The sequence below is a fragment of the Rattus rattus genome, chromosome 3, assembly GCF_011064425.1.
Source record: "Rattus rattus isolate New Zealand chromosome 3, Rrattus_CSIRO_v1, whole genome shotgun sequence".
Classification (NCBI taxonomy): domain Eukaryota; kingdom Metazoa; phylum Chordata; class Mammalia; order Rodentia; family Muridae; genus Rattus; species Rattus rattus.
The window spans coordinates 27,614,659-27,633,954 of record NC_046156.1 but is presented as its reverse complement, the minus strand read 5'-3'; the positions used below and the strand labels follow the sequence as shown (position 1 = coordinate 27,633,954).

Below are 19,296 nucleotides of genomic sequence, written 5' to 3'. Positions count from 1 at the left end.
AAAAGACAAGTGACTTTTCGTTAAGCTTGACCTTTTGTTCCCTATGGGCCACTTCCTCTCACCCTGGATTCCACTGCCAGACTTCTCTCATCCACATGTTTGCAATGTGCTGTGAAGTTCCTTCCTCTGTCTTGTAAGGCATCCTTCACTTTCCTGCCCTCCACTTCCCTTTCAGGAGTCGACCCAGTCCTAGGCCCCCATCCAAGCAGCAGCACTGCCCAGGTTCCCCCGAGCCACCCCTGGGATATCTCAGTGTATCTCAGAGCTGACCCAACTGCATGCAAAACAAACTGGCCACCATGGCAACAGGGTCCAAATGACCCTTCACTTCAGCACCCCTGCCGCTGTCTCCACGGGGTACAGATGCCAGCCGTTCTAGCCTGACCTCACAGCCTTTCTGCTCTCACAGACACTGCACTGTCAGAGTTTGACAAATAAGTCACCGTCGTCTTCTTTGGCCACACTATCTCACCATCGTGGTTGATGTCATGTGTTTGCTTTCTTCAATACTCCTAAGTCTGAACTCAGTATTATACTGAATCTCCAAAACAAACAAAACAAACAAAACCAAGCAAAAACCAAAGTGTAGTTTTACTAGATCTCTGAATGAGCCATCTGGCACTACAGGGTCCTGTAGCTAAAGAGAGCTGACTCATGTGCTTAGTCCACTAGTCAGGAAGGTAGTCTTCTTTAAAACAATAACAACAACAACAACAATAACAGTAACAACAACAACAACAACAACAGCCACCCGCCTAGTTTTGTTCTGTTCTTTTACATCACCCGAATATTTTACTTTAGTCATAGCAGTGGGGTTTTACACGTGTGCTCTCCTACCGACTGTCTATTAAGGTAGAAAATAGTAATCGTATTTCACATCAACGTAAGAAGGTAGTGGCTGGGGTGGGGGTGGGGGGTTGAAGTGCACAAAGTTGGGGCTCTCCTGGACCTGTTCTTTCACCAGAGCAGCGAGTAGCAACTTTAGGGCCAAGATGGTCTCCTCAGAGAATGGAAGAACCTCTGTGTGTGAGATCCTGAGGCCTTCTGGGAGCCTGTCTGACTGAGTGCTTCAAGTTTTTGAGGAGGGATTTCCAGATAATTGTGCAGACACAAAGAACAAGGATCAGAAATGCTTCTGTGTCAGACAGGAGATATAGCTATAAGCTGTGTCACAATGTCCCTGTTAGGGACAGAGGGCATCTGTACCAGTGACAGGAGAAAGCTCAATTCACAGCCATCCTAGGGCTGTCCCGCATGTTGTATGTTTCAGATATAGGAAGGAGATCTACAGTGTTTCCAAATGTTTGCTGCAGGGCATGCCCAACTCTGTAGTTTATTACTTGAAGATACATAGTAGCATTACCGTTGATGTGTTTATTAGAGGACACTTTTCTCTAGAGCTCAATGGATGCTGGCATCCTGCCCTGGAAGCTCTTGAGTTGCAAGACAAGAAACACTTCACCCGCCCCACCTTCACAGTTACCCTGCCTCAGGTATTTTACTATAGTAACGGAAAACAGACATAAACATTACCCACGCTTTACCTTGCAGGAAACAGGATGCTTCCCTAAGGTTTTACAAAAGTCGACCAGAGATTCAAATGTCTTCTGGCTGGTCATTGGTGTTTTAATGACCTGGAAATGCAAAGCAAGAGACCATGACTGGAGGGGACAGAGAAGCAGTAGAATGCTTTAAGGACACCGAATCAAAGGCTCTACACAAAAACTGCCTTTAGTTTTAGCGCAGTAGGAGTCTCAAGCCAGCAGCAAAGTATTAACCCAAGAGTCCATGCAAGACCCCGGAGTCTGCAGATTACACAAACCCAGTGTTAAAACTCAAGTACGTGTTGCTGGGCGGGGGTAAGGGAGTCTTCCAGATGTGTCAGTGCACCAGGTGTCTTAGAGTCAAATCCCAGCTGAACCACTCACTGCCCTTCTTGGCTTGGGACATTGGGCATGTTTCTTGAAATTGAAGTGACATTAAAACCACTCTGTCTACATCACGGAGCCGAGTAAAGACAGACTGGGGGTTGGGGGGGGCTGGAGAGATGGCTCAATGGTTAAGGGCACTGACTGCTCTTACAGGGGTCCTGAGTTCAAGTCCCAGCAACCACGTGGTGGCTCACAACCATCTGTAATGGGATCTGATGCCCTTTTCTGGTGTGTCTGAAGACAGCTACGGTGTACTCATATAAAATAAATAACTTAAAAAATTGCTGTAGGGTGGAAACTGGTGCAGTGTGTGTGTGTGTGTGTGTGTGTGTGTGTGTGTGTGTGTTAATCTTGGAGAAGGTTAGGGGCGATGGGGGGCTACTCTTAAGGTTCTGTGCATGGAGCCCACCTCTGCTGCAGATTAGGGGTGATGTGCCTAAGTCACAGCCATCTGGGTTCCTAGTTGAGTACCCATCTCACCGTGACACTTGCTTGCACACAGATGCCCCAGCTCTCAGACCCCTCAAGGCACCTCAGAGCAGGTTCCTTGGAGAGGAAAACCTTCATTTTTACCAGCAGGATCCAGGCAGTTGGGACTGCCGACAGCCCACCTGACCTTCCCTTCAGTGCATGCACTGGAATCTAGAAAAGGTGGCACCAAGCACAGCCCCCGAATTGTCCATCTCGAAGACTTGTCGGAAACTGGATTTGGCGACACAGAGAGCCCGGGGTGAATTACACACACCACGCAGGCACACAAAGATTTTAAACGTTGGTAATGGAAATCGACTGAAGTCATAATGAGGAGACTGAGTGCCTTTCGGCCCCTCACCAGTGTCTCCATCCCTTCTGTGAAATGAGGAACTGAGAAATCTCCCCTGTAAGAAGACAAGCTAGGTCTGTGTGGGGAGGAAAGGAAAAACATGAAAAGCAAAGGAGAACCCACAGTGCAGCAGGGCCTGGGGTGCACCGTTGCTGGGAGCAGGTAGGTGGGACCGGAAACAGACCCAAGAGATAAATAGGAAGAGGACAGAACCATAGTGAGCATTTTGAAATTTTGATTTCTCTAAAAACCACAGGAATAGTGTGTGTGTGTGTTGTGTGTGTGTGTGTGTGTGTGTGTGTGTGTGTGTGTGTGTGTGTGTCTATGAGAAAGTATTTTCATTTTAATCCCAGGTATGGGAACATGGGGCATCTTCTGACTGACTGCAGCAGGTGACTATGATTTGCTTCATGCTCTAGTCAAGGCATGGTTTTGCCAGCTACGGATGGTTTCTTCGACTGTGTGACATTCCGAAATCTGGGAACTCTTCAGAGGCTGTAAAGATGCTAGGGCCCTGAGAGGTGTGGGTGGTTGGTGGTCGTTCAGGAGGGTCGGTTGTGGTTTGTCAGTAGTCGTGCTCAAAAGGAGAAAGAAAAGGAAAGACAGACTTAGATTCAGGGGTCTCTTCCCTCTATCCTACCTAGTAATAGGGGGTGAAACAGGGGCAGAGGGAACAAAGAATGGGAAAAAGAAGAACCCAGAAGATAGCAAAGACCAGCTGCACAGAATGGACCAAACCCCCCTATGAACAGAGATCTTCAAACTCCTCTGGGGGAGCCTGGAACGGCCTGCGTCAGAGCCACAGCCTTGGATCTTTAAGGGAAGTTGTGGGCTTAAAGGAATCAGTGTCTGAGGTTCGAGAGTTTTATAAACAGGACAGATGCATAAGAATTCTTCCATTCAACAAAGGACAGCACGTGACAGATAATCTACAGCCCTGATGCAAGTGTCAACCCCAGGGAGGGGAAGGACTCTGTGGTTCACTGTCCCATTCATTTTTGTGCTCAGCACCAAGAGTGCAAAACGAAACAAAACCAGCCTGGACTCGGGGAGGGGGGGTAGCATGGGGTGGGGAAGCTGGGTAGGAAGTCCCAGCCCTAGCTGAGGGAATAATGGCACCTGATGGCTACTGTGAGCTAGGAAGTGGGTTTTCTTTAGAGGTGCAGCCCCTGGTAAGTCAGTTATGGTCCAGTGGGAAGCCACACACTTAAGAGTATATGCTCTTGATGGGTTTCATTTACTAAAAGGAGGATACAAGATTGGGAGGACAGGAAACAGGGGCGGGGAGGCTGGACCTGGAAGGGGCCGTGGGGGGGTTGGGATTGTGGATCAAAACTCACAATATGAAATTCTCAGAGAAAGAATAAAGTTAATTAAAATCTATGAATAATAGAATCGAACACTTTCATGGAGTATTTTCTAGAACATGCTAACAACTGGTAAGCATTATCTATTCACCAATACACTGCATTTCTCCGGAAGACGAAGTTGAAACGATTCTGGCTCTCCTCAGTAACTCTACAGAGTGAGTACGATGTGCAGGACGCGAGCGTCCGTAACCTAGAACTAAGTCCGACCATTAGCAGACTAAGTGCTGAATGGACACCTCTCCCCTTCGATGCTCTCTGCATAAGGGCAAATTGCATCTTCTACCTCCCAAGGCTCTTCCTTTCACTGTCCACTTCCTTTATAAATATCGGATTTATGTATACCGGTGTTTTGCCTGCCCGTATGCCTGGCCCACACAGGCCAAAGACACTGTAACATCCCTTGGGACTAGAGTGACAGTCGACTGTCATGTGCATGGTGGGAATTGAACAGGGGTCTTTCAGAAGAGCAGTCAGTGCTCCCAACCACTGAGCCATCTCTCCAGCCTATTTCCTACTCCTTCAATAACAGCCAGGAAGGCCAGAGGAACAAGGTCACAGGACGGGAAAATCCCACTGCAGAGAGAGTGGTAAGAAAAAAGTGGATATGAAGCAGCCAGAACTGATAAAATGTGTTTATGGTGGGGATCTGCAGTGCGGGAGACAGAAGGCAAAGAGCTAGCAGAGAAGGCAGCCATAAACAACCCCCAGAGAGGCCCCAGCCAGAGTCTGCCTGGCTCCACAGGGCAGCGTCCCCCACACTTTGCACAGCAATAACTCCACAACCTCAGACCAAATGCTGCTTTAATAGCAGTCGCTCCCAGAGACCCTCTAATTAACCCCTATAAAGGGCAAGCCGCCACATGTCCAGTGCAAACTGTCTGTCCTGACTCCATCTCCCTCAACTAAGTTTCCCAGCAAGTGAGCAAAAGCAGTCTGAACAGGAAGGTTGGCAAGCCCTGTCACCTTCAGGGTCTGACCACCACAGGCTCAAGGCTCCAGGAAGCTGCTTTGAAGAGCTCTGATCACAGCATGGAGCTGTGCCTCACTGGGACGGTAGTAAAGGATTGCTGCGCGGGGACCAAATTCACACCAGGAGGGACAGACGAGCTAGAACACCATGTCAGGGAAGAACTGCGTCTCCAGCATGCAGCAAGCCGACCTCAGCAAGACGGCATGCAGGTGCGTGGGTCTCCCCTTCTCTCACGTCAGTGACCCTGTGTCCCTCCCCGTCTGACGTCCCTGTCAGCACTGCCATTGGCCCCAACACAAGCAAGTCACTGACAAAGACAGGCACATAAAGAAACAAAGTAGATATAAGCTGCCTTTTCTTTCTTTCTTTCCTGACAATTGCCACAACAGAAACACAAAGGTTTTTTTGTATCGACCTTCCAAGTTCCTGTTTCATACCACATAAGGACCAGGTGCCCACTGACCTCCACAAGCTTCATCATGGGGACAGGATTGAAAAAGTGGAGGCCAGCAAATCGGTCTTGTCTGGTGGTGGCATTGGCTATGTTTGTGATCTGCAAAGAAGACGTGTTGCTGGCAAAGATGGTGTGTCTGTGGAGAGAAGGAACAGTAGAGAACCAGAATGAGTCCCACGTGGGCCCACGGTCAGCACCATAGCCCTGTGTCATTCCAGTGCATGAGGTGGCTACACGCTGCAGATCTGCTGAGAAGCACAAACACCACTCCCCACCACACCCTCCAGCCCCCTGAGGAAGTCAGTCAGGGCACTACAGGAGAGGCTGAAATCAAGCGATTGCGTTTTTATCTAAATCTCCACATTTTAAGTTACCAGCTCCCAAAGCACGATCATTGGGAGCTCCCAAATTTTAAAGCTAAAGTTCTCTCATCTACACATATTAGTTAATTTTCACAATATGCAGAGGAAGGAGACGGTAGCTGTTAGCGGGGAGACTACCAGACGCAGCACAATGAAGTGATCGGACACTCGGAACTGTAAACAATTCTCAGAGAAAACAGCCGAGCCCTCAGGAGCACGGGGCAGTTCCCCCTCTAGTGCAAAGCTTAACCTTGGTCATTGGGCGAGAATGGAAATGCAAACACGGGGCTTTGAACATGGCCAAAAGGGAAGTTTAGTCACACAGACAACCTGGGAAGGGAGAGTGCATACACACACATGACACGGGTTCACAGACCTCTGCTTACAGGCTATCCTGAAAACGCACTTGTCTTATTTTATGTGTATAGAACCCTAACTTATCAACGTACAAATCTCATACTGACAGAGACCAAATCCAATTCCTTTCTTCTCAAAATTTAATTTGTTAGACTGGAATAAAAAGAGGCTGCCAAAGGCACCAAGGCAAATCCCGTTCCTACAGCGCCACCTTGTGGATAACTAACACATCAGCAGGCGGCCCTTAAGCACAGATGGATGTGGTCCTAGTACCCAAGGGCAGTGGCCCTTTCTGACCATGTTCTCTATGGGGTTCCTGACCAAAGTGGGGGCAGGAGGGAGGAGACCAGCTGGGGCAAAAAGAAATCAGTAATGTGGAAAGGAGAGAAGCCTCAGAGTGTCCACATGCATGTACGCCTCCTGCTGAGGCAGGAGGATTGTGAGTTGGACTATACAGAAGAGGTCTTTGTGAGTGTGTATAGACTAAGTGGGCAGGAAGGTAAGGGATGAAGGTCGCTTTCACAGCACTAGCAGATCGACTTTTCTCAAGGGGCAGGCTTTTTTAAAAATCCAAGGTAGCAACTGGGAACATCTTCAAAATGTTCTACCTCAAGACCCTTAAATCTGGGGTTGGGGATTTAGCTCAGCGGTAGAGTGCTTGCCTAGCAAGCACAAGGCCCTGGGTTCGGTCCCCAGCTCCGGAAAAAAAAAAAAAAAAAAAAAAAAGAAAAAAAAGACCCTTAAATCACAGGTTGTAAACCTTAGGACACCCCAAAGTCAGACTGAGAAAAAGTGGCAGTGCTGGCCTAGCCTCCTGATTGCCCTGCCCCCATCCTCTCATTACCCTCCGCTGACACTGGGTGTGTGTGTGGGGGGGGGTGTCACACTGACCACTGTCCCTAGGTGACCTCACACCAAGGCCAAACTGTTTAAGGCGAACAGTGAGGGCCAACCTTTTGTAGACTGGCTCTAGTTTGATTGCCTTGCTCTCTGTGCTGACTTGAGAGACAAACCCCAGCACCAGAGGTGTCCTCTTTGTCCTATTTCTGAAGCACTAAATGCACATGACCAAGGGACATGCTGTACAGGGGGCAAGAAGGTCGCAGGGCCTCCCAGTCACCAGGACACACACTTGAGGATTTATAGCCGTAGCTGATGTGCAAGCATTTCCTTTAACCAGTGCTTCCCTAAGAATTACTTTTGCTTGTAACTTTACTCCATTCAGATCTAACCAAGCAGTGTGGCCAAGTGGACCAGGGGTCATAGACACATCATGTAGACGTAAGCACACATCAGTTAACTGGCCAGTCGTCCTAAGTGCCAAAAGCAGAGTCAAACATTAACAGGGAGCCCTAGACTGTGACCCTGCAGTGTTATCAACATACACTCTTACAAGCCCGACAACACCTCCATAACCCGATGTGGCTGTCTTTCCTAATATCTGCTCCCGGAAGCCTGGTGGAGATTCAGTGGTCACTGAATGCCCTCAAGGGGGTTGCAGTTAAACTCAGATAAAATTGAAAACAGAGAAGTGTTTTTTTAAAAAAAGGCACAAAAGTTGCTTTGCCTTCAATCAAACTATTCTGTCCAGTCCACACTGAACTCCTACCAGACATTTATTTAAGAATTTCCCTGTGTCCCGCAGTAGCTGCCCTGTGACACTGCACAGATCTTCCATTTAACCATGGGCAATTATACCCCTCACGTGGACAAGGATCAGGGGTGGAAATCCAGTAGATCTTCTGCAAAGAAGTTATGGAGGTTTGTGGGTCTAGGGAGCCATGGAGCTGTGGTGAGCCGGCCCAGAGCAAGAGTGGGGCTGAGGTGTGTCCAAACCCTGGGAAGCTCATCCTGAGACTGGCAGGGGTAGGATCACTCCTCCCCTCTGTCAGGCCTGTGTGTATCCAGGGCACATAGCCCTGTGCCCTCAGGTTTGCCCCCTGGAGGAGGTCACATAGCCCAGTAGCCAGGTTAAACTTCTTCTTGCCTTATAAGGTCATGTCCAGCAGCACCTGGAATTCTTCCTCAGGTAAATGGCCCTGCGTTTTGGCCCAGGCCAATGATGTAGACTCACCCCACAACCGGCTGCCCACTCCCCGAAGGATTAAGTAACTTTTGTTCCCCACATTAAATGAGCTGTCTCATGGAAGCTGCCTCCACTGTGTTCTCACTCTGCTATCACTGCCTGAGGTCTCCTTTGTTCTTGGCCAGCCCCCTCACAGGATCCTGAACAGCAGAGGTTTGAATGAAAACAGCCCCTGTACACTCACAGAGAGTGGACTATCGGAGGTGTGGCCTCAGAGGAAGAAGTGTGTCGACGGTTTCAAATGCTCAAGCCAGGCCTAGTGGCTTCCCTTCTCACTGTCTGAAGATCCTGACATAGAACTCAGGTACCTCTGCAGTACCACAGGCTTGTGTGCCACCGTGCCTCTCACCATGACAAGAATGGACTAACCCTCTAAACTGGAAGCCAGCCCCAATGAAACTTTCCCTTTATAAGATTTGTCACGGTCACGGTGTCTCTTCCCTACAATAGAAGCCCTAACTAAGACAGAGGCGTTGGGTAGCAGGGAGGCAGGCCTACTGTCAGGAAGGGGAGCTGAAGAGCCAGAGAAGAACTTTCAGAATCCAACCAAAAAAATTCAGTTATGTACTCTGCAGCGAACTTGTCCAGCCTCTGGAATAGCTCATTCTTCAACTTCAGGTTCTCCACAATGGCCTCCACTACCAGGTCTGTGCTGTGCACCACGGACGCGGCATCAGTGCTGGTTGAAAGGGAGCTCAGGGTCTTCTCCACAAACTCATCCGCAGCCTGGGCAGACAAGAAGGAGAAGAGAATGTTCAGTGGGCCCTGCAGGCCAGGGGACAGGTCCTGCAGAGATAGGAGGGAGGTCCAAGAGACCAACACACCCAGACCCAACAGAAGTCACTGGGGACTGACAGGAAAACTCCCAACTTCCCTGTGGAGAGACAAGAGCAACACTTGTTTCTAGGCACCAGGGCAAAGGTTAGCTTGTGGACATACCCGATAGTAATTACCATTTGTTTACTGCCACAATGAATAGTTATTGCTTAATGAATAAATACAGTTTCTGCCCCAAATCGTAAACAACATTAGAATATTACATATACAGATATAACCAATGCCACAGAATTTAAAAGTGCTGGAAGAGGAGGTAAGAGAGTGTAATGGAGCAAATTGGATAAATTTGCACTGTGTCTGTGTATAAAAACATCATAATGGAATGTATAACTCGTCATGCACGCTAATAAAACACTGAGCGGCTAAAATGGCAAATCTTAAGTTTATATAGAATACAGACCAAAATGAAAACCACAAGGCAATTGTTGAAGGTCCTTACCACAGAGAAACACCAAGAGAAGCAGGAATGTTAATCACGCAGCCAGGGGTGTCTCCTCAGTGGAGGAGATAACATCAAATACCTGCCTTCCATCCAGAAGGCTGAGAATGGATTTTGTTAATGACCTGGTGACCTTTCCCCCTATCTGTAGAAGCAGACCTCACCCAAATTCTCCGGAACGATTATTCCAGACTCTTCCCTCCCTAGACTGTCACCCACCCTTAGGGGAGATGTCACACATACTTTATGGCCTGCTGACCTCTATGCTATCAGTCAGTGACCACACTAGATCTAGGCCTTTTAGCTATAGAGCCCACCCACGTGGTCACATGGACTTTGTGAGGGAGTTTGTCTGTGGTCCAACTTAAGTTTTATTGTGCATCTGGTGTTGGGCTGATGGTTGGGTAGAAATCTTGTCCTGTGTTTTAAATATGCTGACAATGAACCACCTGGCATTACTCGCAGAGCCTGATCCAGGTTGACAAAGTCAGTCTGCACGGAGTTGTGCCAGGGTCTCTTATCTCTTCTCAGGGATGGCTTCCCAGTCTGACTCTGGCTGGGACCCCCTCATGCAATTACATACTCTACTGTCCATGTCCCAAGTAAAACAGCAAAAGTCATCCTATCAATAAAAGGGTTAATGAATGTCAGCTTTCAAAAGCCAGAAAAATTGCCAATAAATGTTTCTTTTTAAATGGTTTTAACAGTCTATCCCGGCCCAGACAGAATGGCCACCATCAAGAAAACAAATGACAAGGTTGTGGGGAAGGGGGACCATTACATAGCGCTGAAGGCGGTGTGGAGGTTCCTCACAAATACTGAATACAGAACTACAAGGAAGGGCTCGAAGCGAACATGTCACAGAGGTCCTTGCATAGTCACATTTATCACTGCATTACTCACAGTAGCTACCAGGTGCATTCAGTCTAAATGCCCATCAGCAGATGAACGGAGAAGGGAAAACATGGTGTACAGACACACAGCAGAATTTCCATCACCCATGAACAAACATGAAATCATTACACTCGGAGGAAAATGTCTACAACTGGGATCATTATGTTAAGTGAAATAAGCCAGACTCAGAAAACTAAATGTCATGTTTTCTCTCATATGTGAACTCAAGATATAAATCAACTCTCTCTGTCTCTGTTTCTCTGTCTCTGTCTCTCTCTCTTTCTGTGTGTATGTGTGTGTGTGTATGTGTATGTGTGTGTATGTATGTATGTGTGTGTGTGTATGTGTGTGTGTGTGTGTGTGTGTATGTATGTGGTGTGTGTGTGTGTGTGTGTGTGTGTGTATGTGGGTGTGTGTGTGTGGTGTGTGTGTGTGTGTGTGTGTATGTGGTGTGTGTGGGGTGTGTGTATGTGTGTGGTGTGTGTGTATGTGTGGTATGTGTGTGGTGTGTGTGTGTGTGTGTGGGATGTGTGTGGGATGTGTGTGTGTGTGTGTGTGTGTGTGTGTGTGTGGTGTGTGTGTGTGTGTGTGTGTGTGGTGTGTGTGTGTGTGTGTGTGTGTGTGTGTGTGTGTGTGTGTGTGTGTGTGTGTATTAGAGAGAGCACTGCAGGAGGGGTGGACCTTAGGGGGTGGGCAGGAAAAGAGTAATGGAACACACGTGGTAACAAAGCAGAAGGAAGTGCTATTTGAGAGGTGGTAGGGAACTGAAAGAGGAGGCGGTGGGTTGGAGAAATGATGTCCGAGTATGAAAATGTCATTGTGAAATCCATTTCTTTGTATGCTAACTCTGAAGCTTGTCTTGCCAACCTCACTTAGGAGGCAAGCCTAGATTAGGTTAAGAGAGCTGGAAAGACCCATCTTCATGGGTGGCACCCTTCCTTGGTCTACGATCCCTTACTAAATAATAAAATAAGAAAGCAAGCTAAGGGGCTAGAGAGATGGCTCAGCACTGACTGCTCTTCCAGAGGTCCTGAGTTCAATTCCCAGCAACCACATGGTGGCTCACGACCATCTGTAATGAGATCCGATGCCCTCTTCTGGTGTGTCTGAAGGCAGCTACAGTGTATTCACATAAAGTAAATAAATAAATCTTTTTTAAAAAAAGAACGAAAGAAAGCTAAGTATGAGCTTCTGTGGCTCTCTGCTCCTTGACTGTGGGCCAGGTGACCATAGACTGTCCTGCTGTCCTGCCTTCTCCATCCACCGCTATTCTTCCCCACCATCATGGAGTGGTTCTCTTGAACTATGTAAGGGCTACACAAACCTTCTAACATTAGAACCTTCCCAACAGCAAAATTGTTGACTCCTGCTTTCTAGCAGCCCCAGATAGAGTGTTCAGTGGCAAGTTACATTGGTCTAAACAGCGGTTCTCAACCTGTGGGTCGTGACCCCTCGGGGTGTGTCAAATGACCCTTTTACAGGGGTCGCATGTCCAATTGTAGGGAGCCGTATTGGATTTGGGCCTGGCCGCTTTGTGACTGTATGGCCAGAGTTAAGATGACTGCCATAAAGTCTTGAGATTGTTGGACAAAAGCCTCTCCCATGAATTTACGGCACAAGATTACAATCATGGAATGCTTTCAGCCCGAACAAGACCCTTCTGGGTCTCTTGCAGGGTTTGACCCCTGCTGAGCCCTGCTGATGCATGTGGAAGCCTTTTGTTCCTAACAAAGGAGCAGTCTGGCTTGGTACCACACACCTGGGTGGTGGTCAGTTCTTTCCTGCCTTTTGTCTTCTCAGTCTTTGTCTTTAAGATTTAGGCTTCTCTGGGGATTTAGCTCAGCGGTGTGGCGCTTACCTAGGAAGCGCAAGGCCCTTTCGGTCCCCTCCGAAAAAAAAAAAAAAAAGAACAAAAAAAAAAAAAAAAAAAAAGATTTAGGCTGGTCTTCCAGAATATTTCCCTAGTTTATTCAGGTCTTTTAGTCAGTCTTTTGTTACCGAAGTCACGAGCCAGAGTTTCCCACTGTGCTTCCCAGATACTTTCTACCTGGGGAACTTGGGTATATAAGTGGTGAATAAAGCTACAGGAGTCTCTCTCTTCCTCTCCTGGCTTGACACGAATAACCTGTGTGTGTGTGTTTCTTTAATCCCGCAGGCTTTTCGCCCGATTCTCAGTACCGTGCGGGCATGGGGCACCGACATCCAATATCCTGCATCTCAGATACTTCCATTATGATTCACAACAGTAGCCAAATCACAGTTATGAAATAGCATCAAAAGTAATTTTGTGATCGAGGGGTCACCCCAACATGACTCTACCCATATAAATATAACGCCTGGATTAAGGGCCACAGCATTAGGAAGGTTGAGAACCACTTGTAGAAACAGTCATGAGTTTGACACAAGCAATTAGACACAAGCACACAATAGGGTGAAGCCACGCACGCACGCACGCATGCATGCAGGCACTTGTGCTTAGGCACACACAGAGGAGGAGCCATCAGAGGACTGACTGATAAGGACTTACCTTAGGGTTTTCTGTGAACTTCTTCTTTGCCATTCTCTTTAGGCTCTCTTCAATTCCCTTCTTGGATTTTGCCAGGATGTCTTCTGTTTGGTCCACCAACACTACTGTATGGCCAGTTGCTGCAGCTACCTAGATTTAAAAAAAAATTTTTTTTTAAGAAAAAAGGAAAAGAATCAGTTTCATATTCAACATGGCTTCAACTACTATCCCACTCAAAATAGCTCATGAACATATGTATCAGTCAGTATCAGACACATACTTCATGCCCGAGACGGTCCTAAATCACACAACAAATTTTCACGTAACATGCCTCTTTTGGTGGCCCTTAAAGCAGAACTAGACGAAACTTAAAATTCTAATCACCAAGCCAGCGAATATCTTGTCCCCAAGAGCTATTTAATGACAAAACTTAACAAAGAGCAGAGTCTATAACAATTAAGCAGTTTCAGGGGGATTCCACATTTCCTGCTTTCTCCATTTCACTCCTCATGGGTGAAGTCCCTGAGGCCCTCTTGAGGGAAGCTGTGTCCCAAGTTCACAAACCACCAACCTGGTTTATCCACTGTTAGGGTCAAGTCAACCACTTTCGCCTAAAGTTCCAACAGGGACTACAGAACAAGGAGTTTGTTGGGGAAAAAAAAATCTACTATTGAGTCGCCTACACGCAAACGTGATTCAATTCAAGGCAGGAGCAGGACACACCCGGCGTACTATGGACATGATGTGACAGCCAGCACTGATGAGAGGCCCCAGGAAGCCACTGTTTTAGGACAGGTGGGCACTGGAGGTGTGGAGGAGGGCAGGCTAGCTACAGATCTGCCCAAGAAGTACCTAAAAGGTGAAAAACCCTCTTATCATGGAAGATTCTCGAAGCTAAGCGGCTAAACCTCAAAGTAGAAAACACAGAGAGAATGAGATCGAGACGGATGAACAACGTAGGCAAACAGGTTCAAATCCCGAAGCAAAATTTCCAATGCCAGGTCAAGTTTGAAATGTCGAAATGCAGGCTTAAACTGACAACTACACCTAGGGCTTCTCCCACGCGGTGGTACAGGTCAGAGCCTGCCCGGCCTGCGGGCAGCTTCAGCACCCCTGTATCTGGGAAACAAAGAATGGAAAAGCTGCTGAGATAGGCAAACTGACAGGCAGATCAGGCGGATGGGGCAAGAAGGACAAGTCATCTTGATAAAATGGAGACACACACAGTGACCTCAGTTGTCAGCATAAGGCCAAACCATTTTCCCAAGCAGAACACCCGAGGACCCAGGCCAGCGTTTCTCCATCAAGCCAAGACAAATCATGCACAAATCTGAGTCTCCAATTCAGTAAGTTCGAGGTGCCCAGGCAGAGCAACTTTAGAAACAGCACAGAAAGGACTGGCTATCGCAGACCCAGGCCTTCTGCCTTTAGGAAGGCTGCTCACAAAGCTGACCCAGGGCTGACCCCGGGAACATGGGTTTGGAGTGAGTTCTCACCGTTTTCTGGAGCAGCTTCCACTGCTGCAGGCTCTCGAGAGACAGTGCAATGTTGGAATGTGTGGGTATCAGATGACATCACGGTCATCCCTCAGTAAAACTCCTGGACGCCAAGTCTCTAGCTAGAGCATCTAGAGACAACTTTTACACAGTTTGTAACGTCTTGCTGCTGAGGGAGCTGCACAGATCCAGTGTGGCTATGAGGGGACAGGGAAGACCCTTGCCAGCTCTTGCCTGGCACCTGGCACACCCCAGCTGTCCTTCCCCTCCACTGCTTGTACTTTACACCGTTACAGCAGTTGTCACCATGCAGATGACCGTATGTGGGCCCTCCCAGAGAATTACCAAACCACATGGGGGGAGGGCTAGTGGAGAAACTTTAACAGAAATGAATAAATCTCAAGGTCCTGATAGGGCCAGACAGGGAACTGACCTGCTCTGTGTTTGACAGTTGTGAGACATCAACTTGACAGCCAGGAGTGACAGCCACCAATAGAGCCTCATGACCCAAAATCGCAGGGACATAAAGGTGCTGTCTTGAATCTTTTGCTTTTGGCTCCTTGATCATACAATCCATATGGCATTGGAAGGAAACAAATGATTCTCACACAGTTTCTCTTGACTTCTGCTCTAGATCACCCCTTGAGGTGGCCAAACAGGACTCCTGGACTCTTACCCCCATGGGTCCTAACCCATATTTCCCCCTCTTCATCTCCAGCTGGAAACTCCTTGGGTCTTCTCAGCTCTTAGAATTGAGAAGACTTAGTCATGGCACCAGCTAGTGCCACAGCCAATGGGACAGCAACAAAGAGCGGTGGTGCTGACAGCCCTCCTACGTGGAGAGTTTATAATCCCATTCATAAAAGCAGCAAACCAGTCATAATGGAGCCTCCTGTCTACCAGCAAGCCCAGAACAGCCCAGCATTTCAGGGAGCAAGAACCAATCCTTAAGGAAATGGGTCTCACTTGGGGGTGAGACCGCAGGTGATGTTTCCAGAGAATCACTGTCCCAGTTACTATAACCACATCTGACTGATGTCGTTGAACACCTTTTGTTAGGTTTCAGATGAGGTGCCCTGCTAGTCTCATACTTTAAGTAGAGCAAAACAAACCTACAGGTGTCCCCATGTGCAGACAACTGGCCAAATACAGCTGCTTAGTCACAGGGAAGTTAAATCTGCAGGCAATGTTCCAGGAGCAGGAAATGCAAGATATGTGATCCCATCCGTGTGACTCTGTGTAAATAAACCGCTGGCTGATTTCCCGTCTTGTCCATAAGACACAGGGGGTGGTTGATAGCAAGACCATCACCTCTAAATGTTCAGGCTCCATACAGTCACTTCCAACAGATGTGCCCAAGAGACACAGGCCAGCAACTACTTGAAGGCAACGTCATGTCTTAATCATCTTTGTAAGCATCAAAGCCCACAAACGACGCATGGCCCAGTACATTACCTGCTTCATAGAACAGCCATGGGGTTATGGGGTTTCCACTCCACTCCACACAGGGGTTCACACTCCTGTTATGGGTACAGCAATCTAAATATATTACCACAGAGATGGATGCTGGAGCAAGCATTCTGTCTCTTGTCCAGACGAAATCCAGAGATGCTGCATGATTCCCACTGTAGACAAGTCTGGCCCAGTCAGACAACTTTAAGCACGGTTATGCAGCCAAGGACTCCAGAGAGCCCAACGTGCTTCTGAAATTATCGGTGTAGTTGTTGTATTCTGTATGTAAGCCAGTGTAAGCAACGTTCTATACCTACTCTCAACCAACGGAAAAACATAAACCCTTTAAAGAAAGAAGAAAAATGTAACAAGAACCAGAAGGAACTGAGAACCTGCTTAGTGCCAGGATTAAGGCTGCATTTTCCCAAGACTGTTTCTGACTAATCCAACCATACTGGTGATATAAGCAACAACCATTTTGCAAAAGATACAGCAATACTAAAGAAGCAGCCACACAAAAGAGACTGGACCACTTGACCATAACCACTCAGTTGAGCCCTGAAGCCAGGCTTAAGTTCTGACACTGCTGGGCTCCAGGTCTGGTCTTTAAGTAATCCGGTTAGAGGTGCACATGACACGTGGACTGGCTGCTTTCAATCAGCTTTCAGTATACAACTGTTACAAAGAAGCATTTATAAAATATAAACTAAATTTATATTCTCATTCAAGCAGAAGAAGAATCCTCGAGGAAATGGATCACACTTGGGGTGAGACCACAGGTGATATTTCTAGAAAACCACCTTTCTGACTGATGTCATCCAGCACCTTTTGCTAGGTTTCAGATGTGCCCTGCTATTGTAGGCATGGTCATAATATCACTAAAAGGTCCTACTGAGTAACTCAATAACAAATAACTCAATAACAAAATAACTGATGTTTCCATACATTTTAAAGGTACTTACGAAATTTATCTGTTTCATTTGATACATGAAGAAAACTGAAACTTTGTAAGTGTTGTGTAACAGTTCCCTCCCAGATTAAAGACATTCTATTCTGTAGGAAGCTCCTTAAGCAGAAAAGTAAACAACTCAAACTAGCTTCAGGAAGTCCCTGAAACTGATCAGAGTCAGAAGGCCCCTTCCTGCCAGAATAAACAATAAAAGCACAGAGTTCTCTTTTAGATGAAACAGATCCAAGCTGCAAAGGCTCACAGAGAAGCTGAGCTGCAAAGATGACTTTCAAGCCAGAGCAACGGCCTGGGAGAGCAAAAACAAGGAGAGCTGCCTGGAGGACGGTTAGGCCAACTGAGGCACTTGGAAAGGACACTCTGCAACCCCTTGAACTGCCTCTAGGTTGTGCAGTGCATTCTCAGTTCCTGGCTGTTTTGAGTTTTTTGTTTGTTTGTTTGTTTGTTTGTTTTGTTTTTTGTTTCTTGTTTTGTTGGTTTGGTTTGGTTTTGGTTTTGGTTTTGATAGACAGGGTTTCTCTGTGTAGCCCTAGCTATTCTGAACCAGATTCATAGCTTTGTGAGCTGTCATTCATTCTGGGGAAGGCTTTGGTGACACAGCTTTCTCTGAGTCATCTCTGTGCCTGTAAGTAACTCTCCACCCATACTCCTGTAAGTAACCCCCCAAAACTCATAGTTGGACTTTAATGGTATCTGTACTTTGGTCTATTGTGGGTTTTCTATTTGGGCTGAGTAGATATGTGTGTTGCATCTGCCCAGAAAAAGACTCGTCACCTAAGTTAATTAAAGTAACTGGTCTATAATCCTATGGCTTCAATCAGACATAATTATGATAATAGTCAAAATTACTTTTCAGGGCTAGGGAATTGATAAATGTGCTCACCAGAAAAGCAAGAGGACCTGAGTTCAGAGTCCCAACACCCACATAAAAAGCCCGATGCCTGGGGAGGTGGAGACAAGAGGATCCCTAGGACCCACTGGTTAGCTAGTCTAGCCTGCCTGGTGAGCTCCAGGTTCCCCGTGAGAGAAGCTGCTTCAGAAGACATAGCCCTTTTCACTCTGTGTGGGTGCAGGCCATTGTGGGTCCTTAAGCCTAGCAGGTGAGTGTGATGCTTGCTGAGGTACGAGAAGTACTCCCCAAGATCTACCCCACAGCGGGGCTGCAAACCACACCAAGGGGCAGGCACCCACCACCTGTGGGTATTGTGAGGCATCCAGTCCGGTGTGTGCCCAGATGATGCATTTAAAAACTCCTACGGATGACTTTACTGCGCAATCACTGTGCTTAGAGTATTACTCTGCCAGCTCCTGTTGGCCCCAGCCGTGTTCCTCCACCTACTCATGTCACTCCTGGGTTGTCACCTCTCCTCAAACACAAGAGATGAGAAGAGTTCTGTCCTTAGACTGGTATCACTGAAACGCCTTCCTGATGCTGCCCGTGAAAATGTTCCGGATATTATACCATAAAGGTACTGTACAACGACGCCTTAAAGGAATGGCAGCTCCCACCAAGCCCCCTTCTGCCCAGAGCGTTCAAACATCACGTCTTGTTCCATCTTCCCTAAATAGAACTAGTTTAATTCTTTTCCTAGAAGTCTGGCCCCACACTCCTTACGTTCCTGTTCCTTCTCCTGACCTCCGGCCACCTGAGCACGAAGCACGCTCATTCTCGAGTGCTTATCTTCTCTGAACTGTTCTCCACCACCCCTGGCTAAGGACCAAGCCATAACGCTGGGGAAATATCCGGAATCTCCCAGAGAATAGATTCTTCGAAAGGCTCCACAACAAAAGAAAACCAAAGTCCACAGAGGCCCATCACCCAAAGAATAGCTTCCACATAAGAGCATCTTCCTAGGGCTGGAAAGGTTGCTCAGTGGTTAAGAACACCATTGCTGAGGCTGGAGAGACGGCTCAGTGGTTAAGAGCACTGACTGCTCCTCCAGAGGTCCTGAGTTCAAATCCCAGCAACCAGATGGTAGCTCTCAACCATCTGTAATGGGATCCGATGCCCTCTTCTGGTGTGTCTGAAGACAGCTACAGTGTACTCATATATAATAAATAAATGAATAAATCCTTTAAAAAAGAAAGAACGCTATTGCTCTTGCAGAGGACCTGATAAAAGCAACATAAGGCAGGAGGTGTTTATTCTGGAGAGGCCACAGTAGGACGCTGAAGCAGCTGCTCACATTGTGTTCTAGTCAGGAGGCAGAAAGCAACAAACGGAAGTGATTGGCTCAATTTCTCCTTTCTACACAGTCCACAAACTGAGCCTAGGGAATGGTGCCTCCCACTTCGTGGTGGGTCCTCCCCACAGGCATGTCCAGAGGCCCCCCAGGTCATTCTGGACCTCAT

General features: G+C 47.5%; 1 protein-coding gene across 1 annotated transcript in view; it reads right to left on the bottom strand.

Moving 5' to 3' along the window:
* The window catches only part of Hadh (hydroxyacyl-CoA dehydrogenase), a 42,337-nt gene that overhangs the window by 7,749 nt on the left and 15,292 nt on the right, over positions 1-19,296 (bottom strand). The window contains exons 2-5 of the mRNA XM_032897309.1: positions 13,051-13,179; positions 8,922-9,079; positions 5,558-5,684; positions 1,545-1,634 (exon numbers count right to left, since the gene is read on the bottom strand). Coding sequence (XP_032753200.1) covers positions 1,545-1,634; positions 5,558-5,684; positions 8,922-9,079; positions 13,051-13,179 — 504 coding nt within the window. The remainder of the gene's footprint in view (positions 1-1,544; positions 1,635-5,557; positions 5,685-8,921; positions 9,080-13,050; positions 13,180-19,296) is intronic.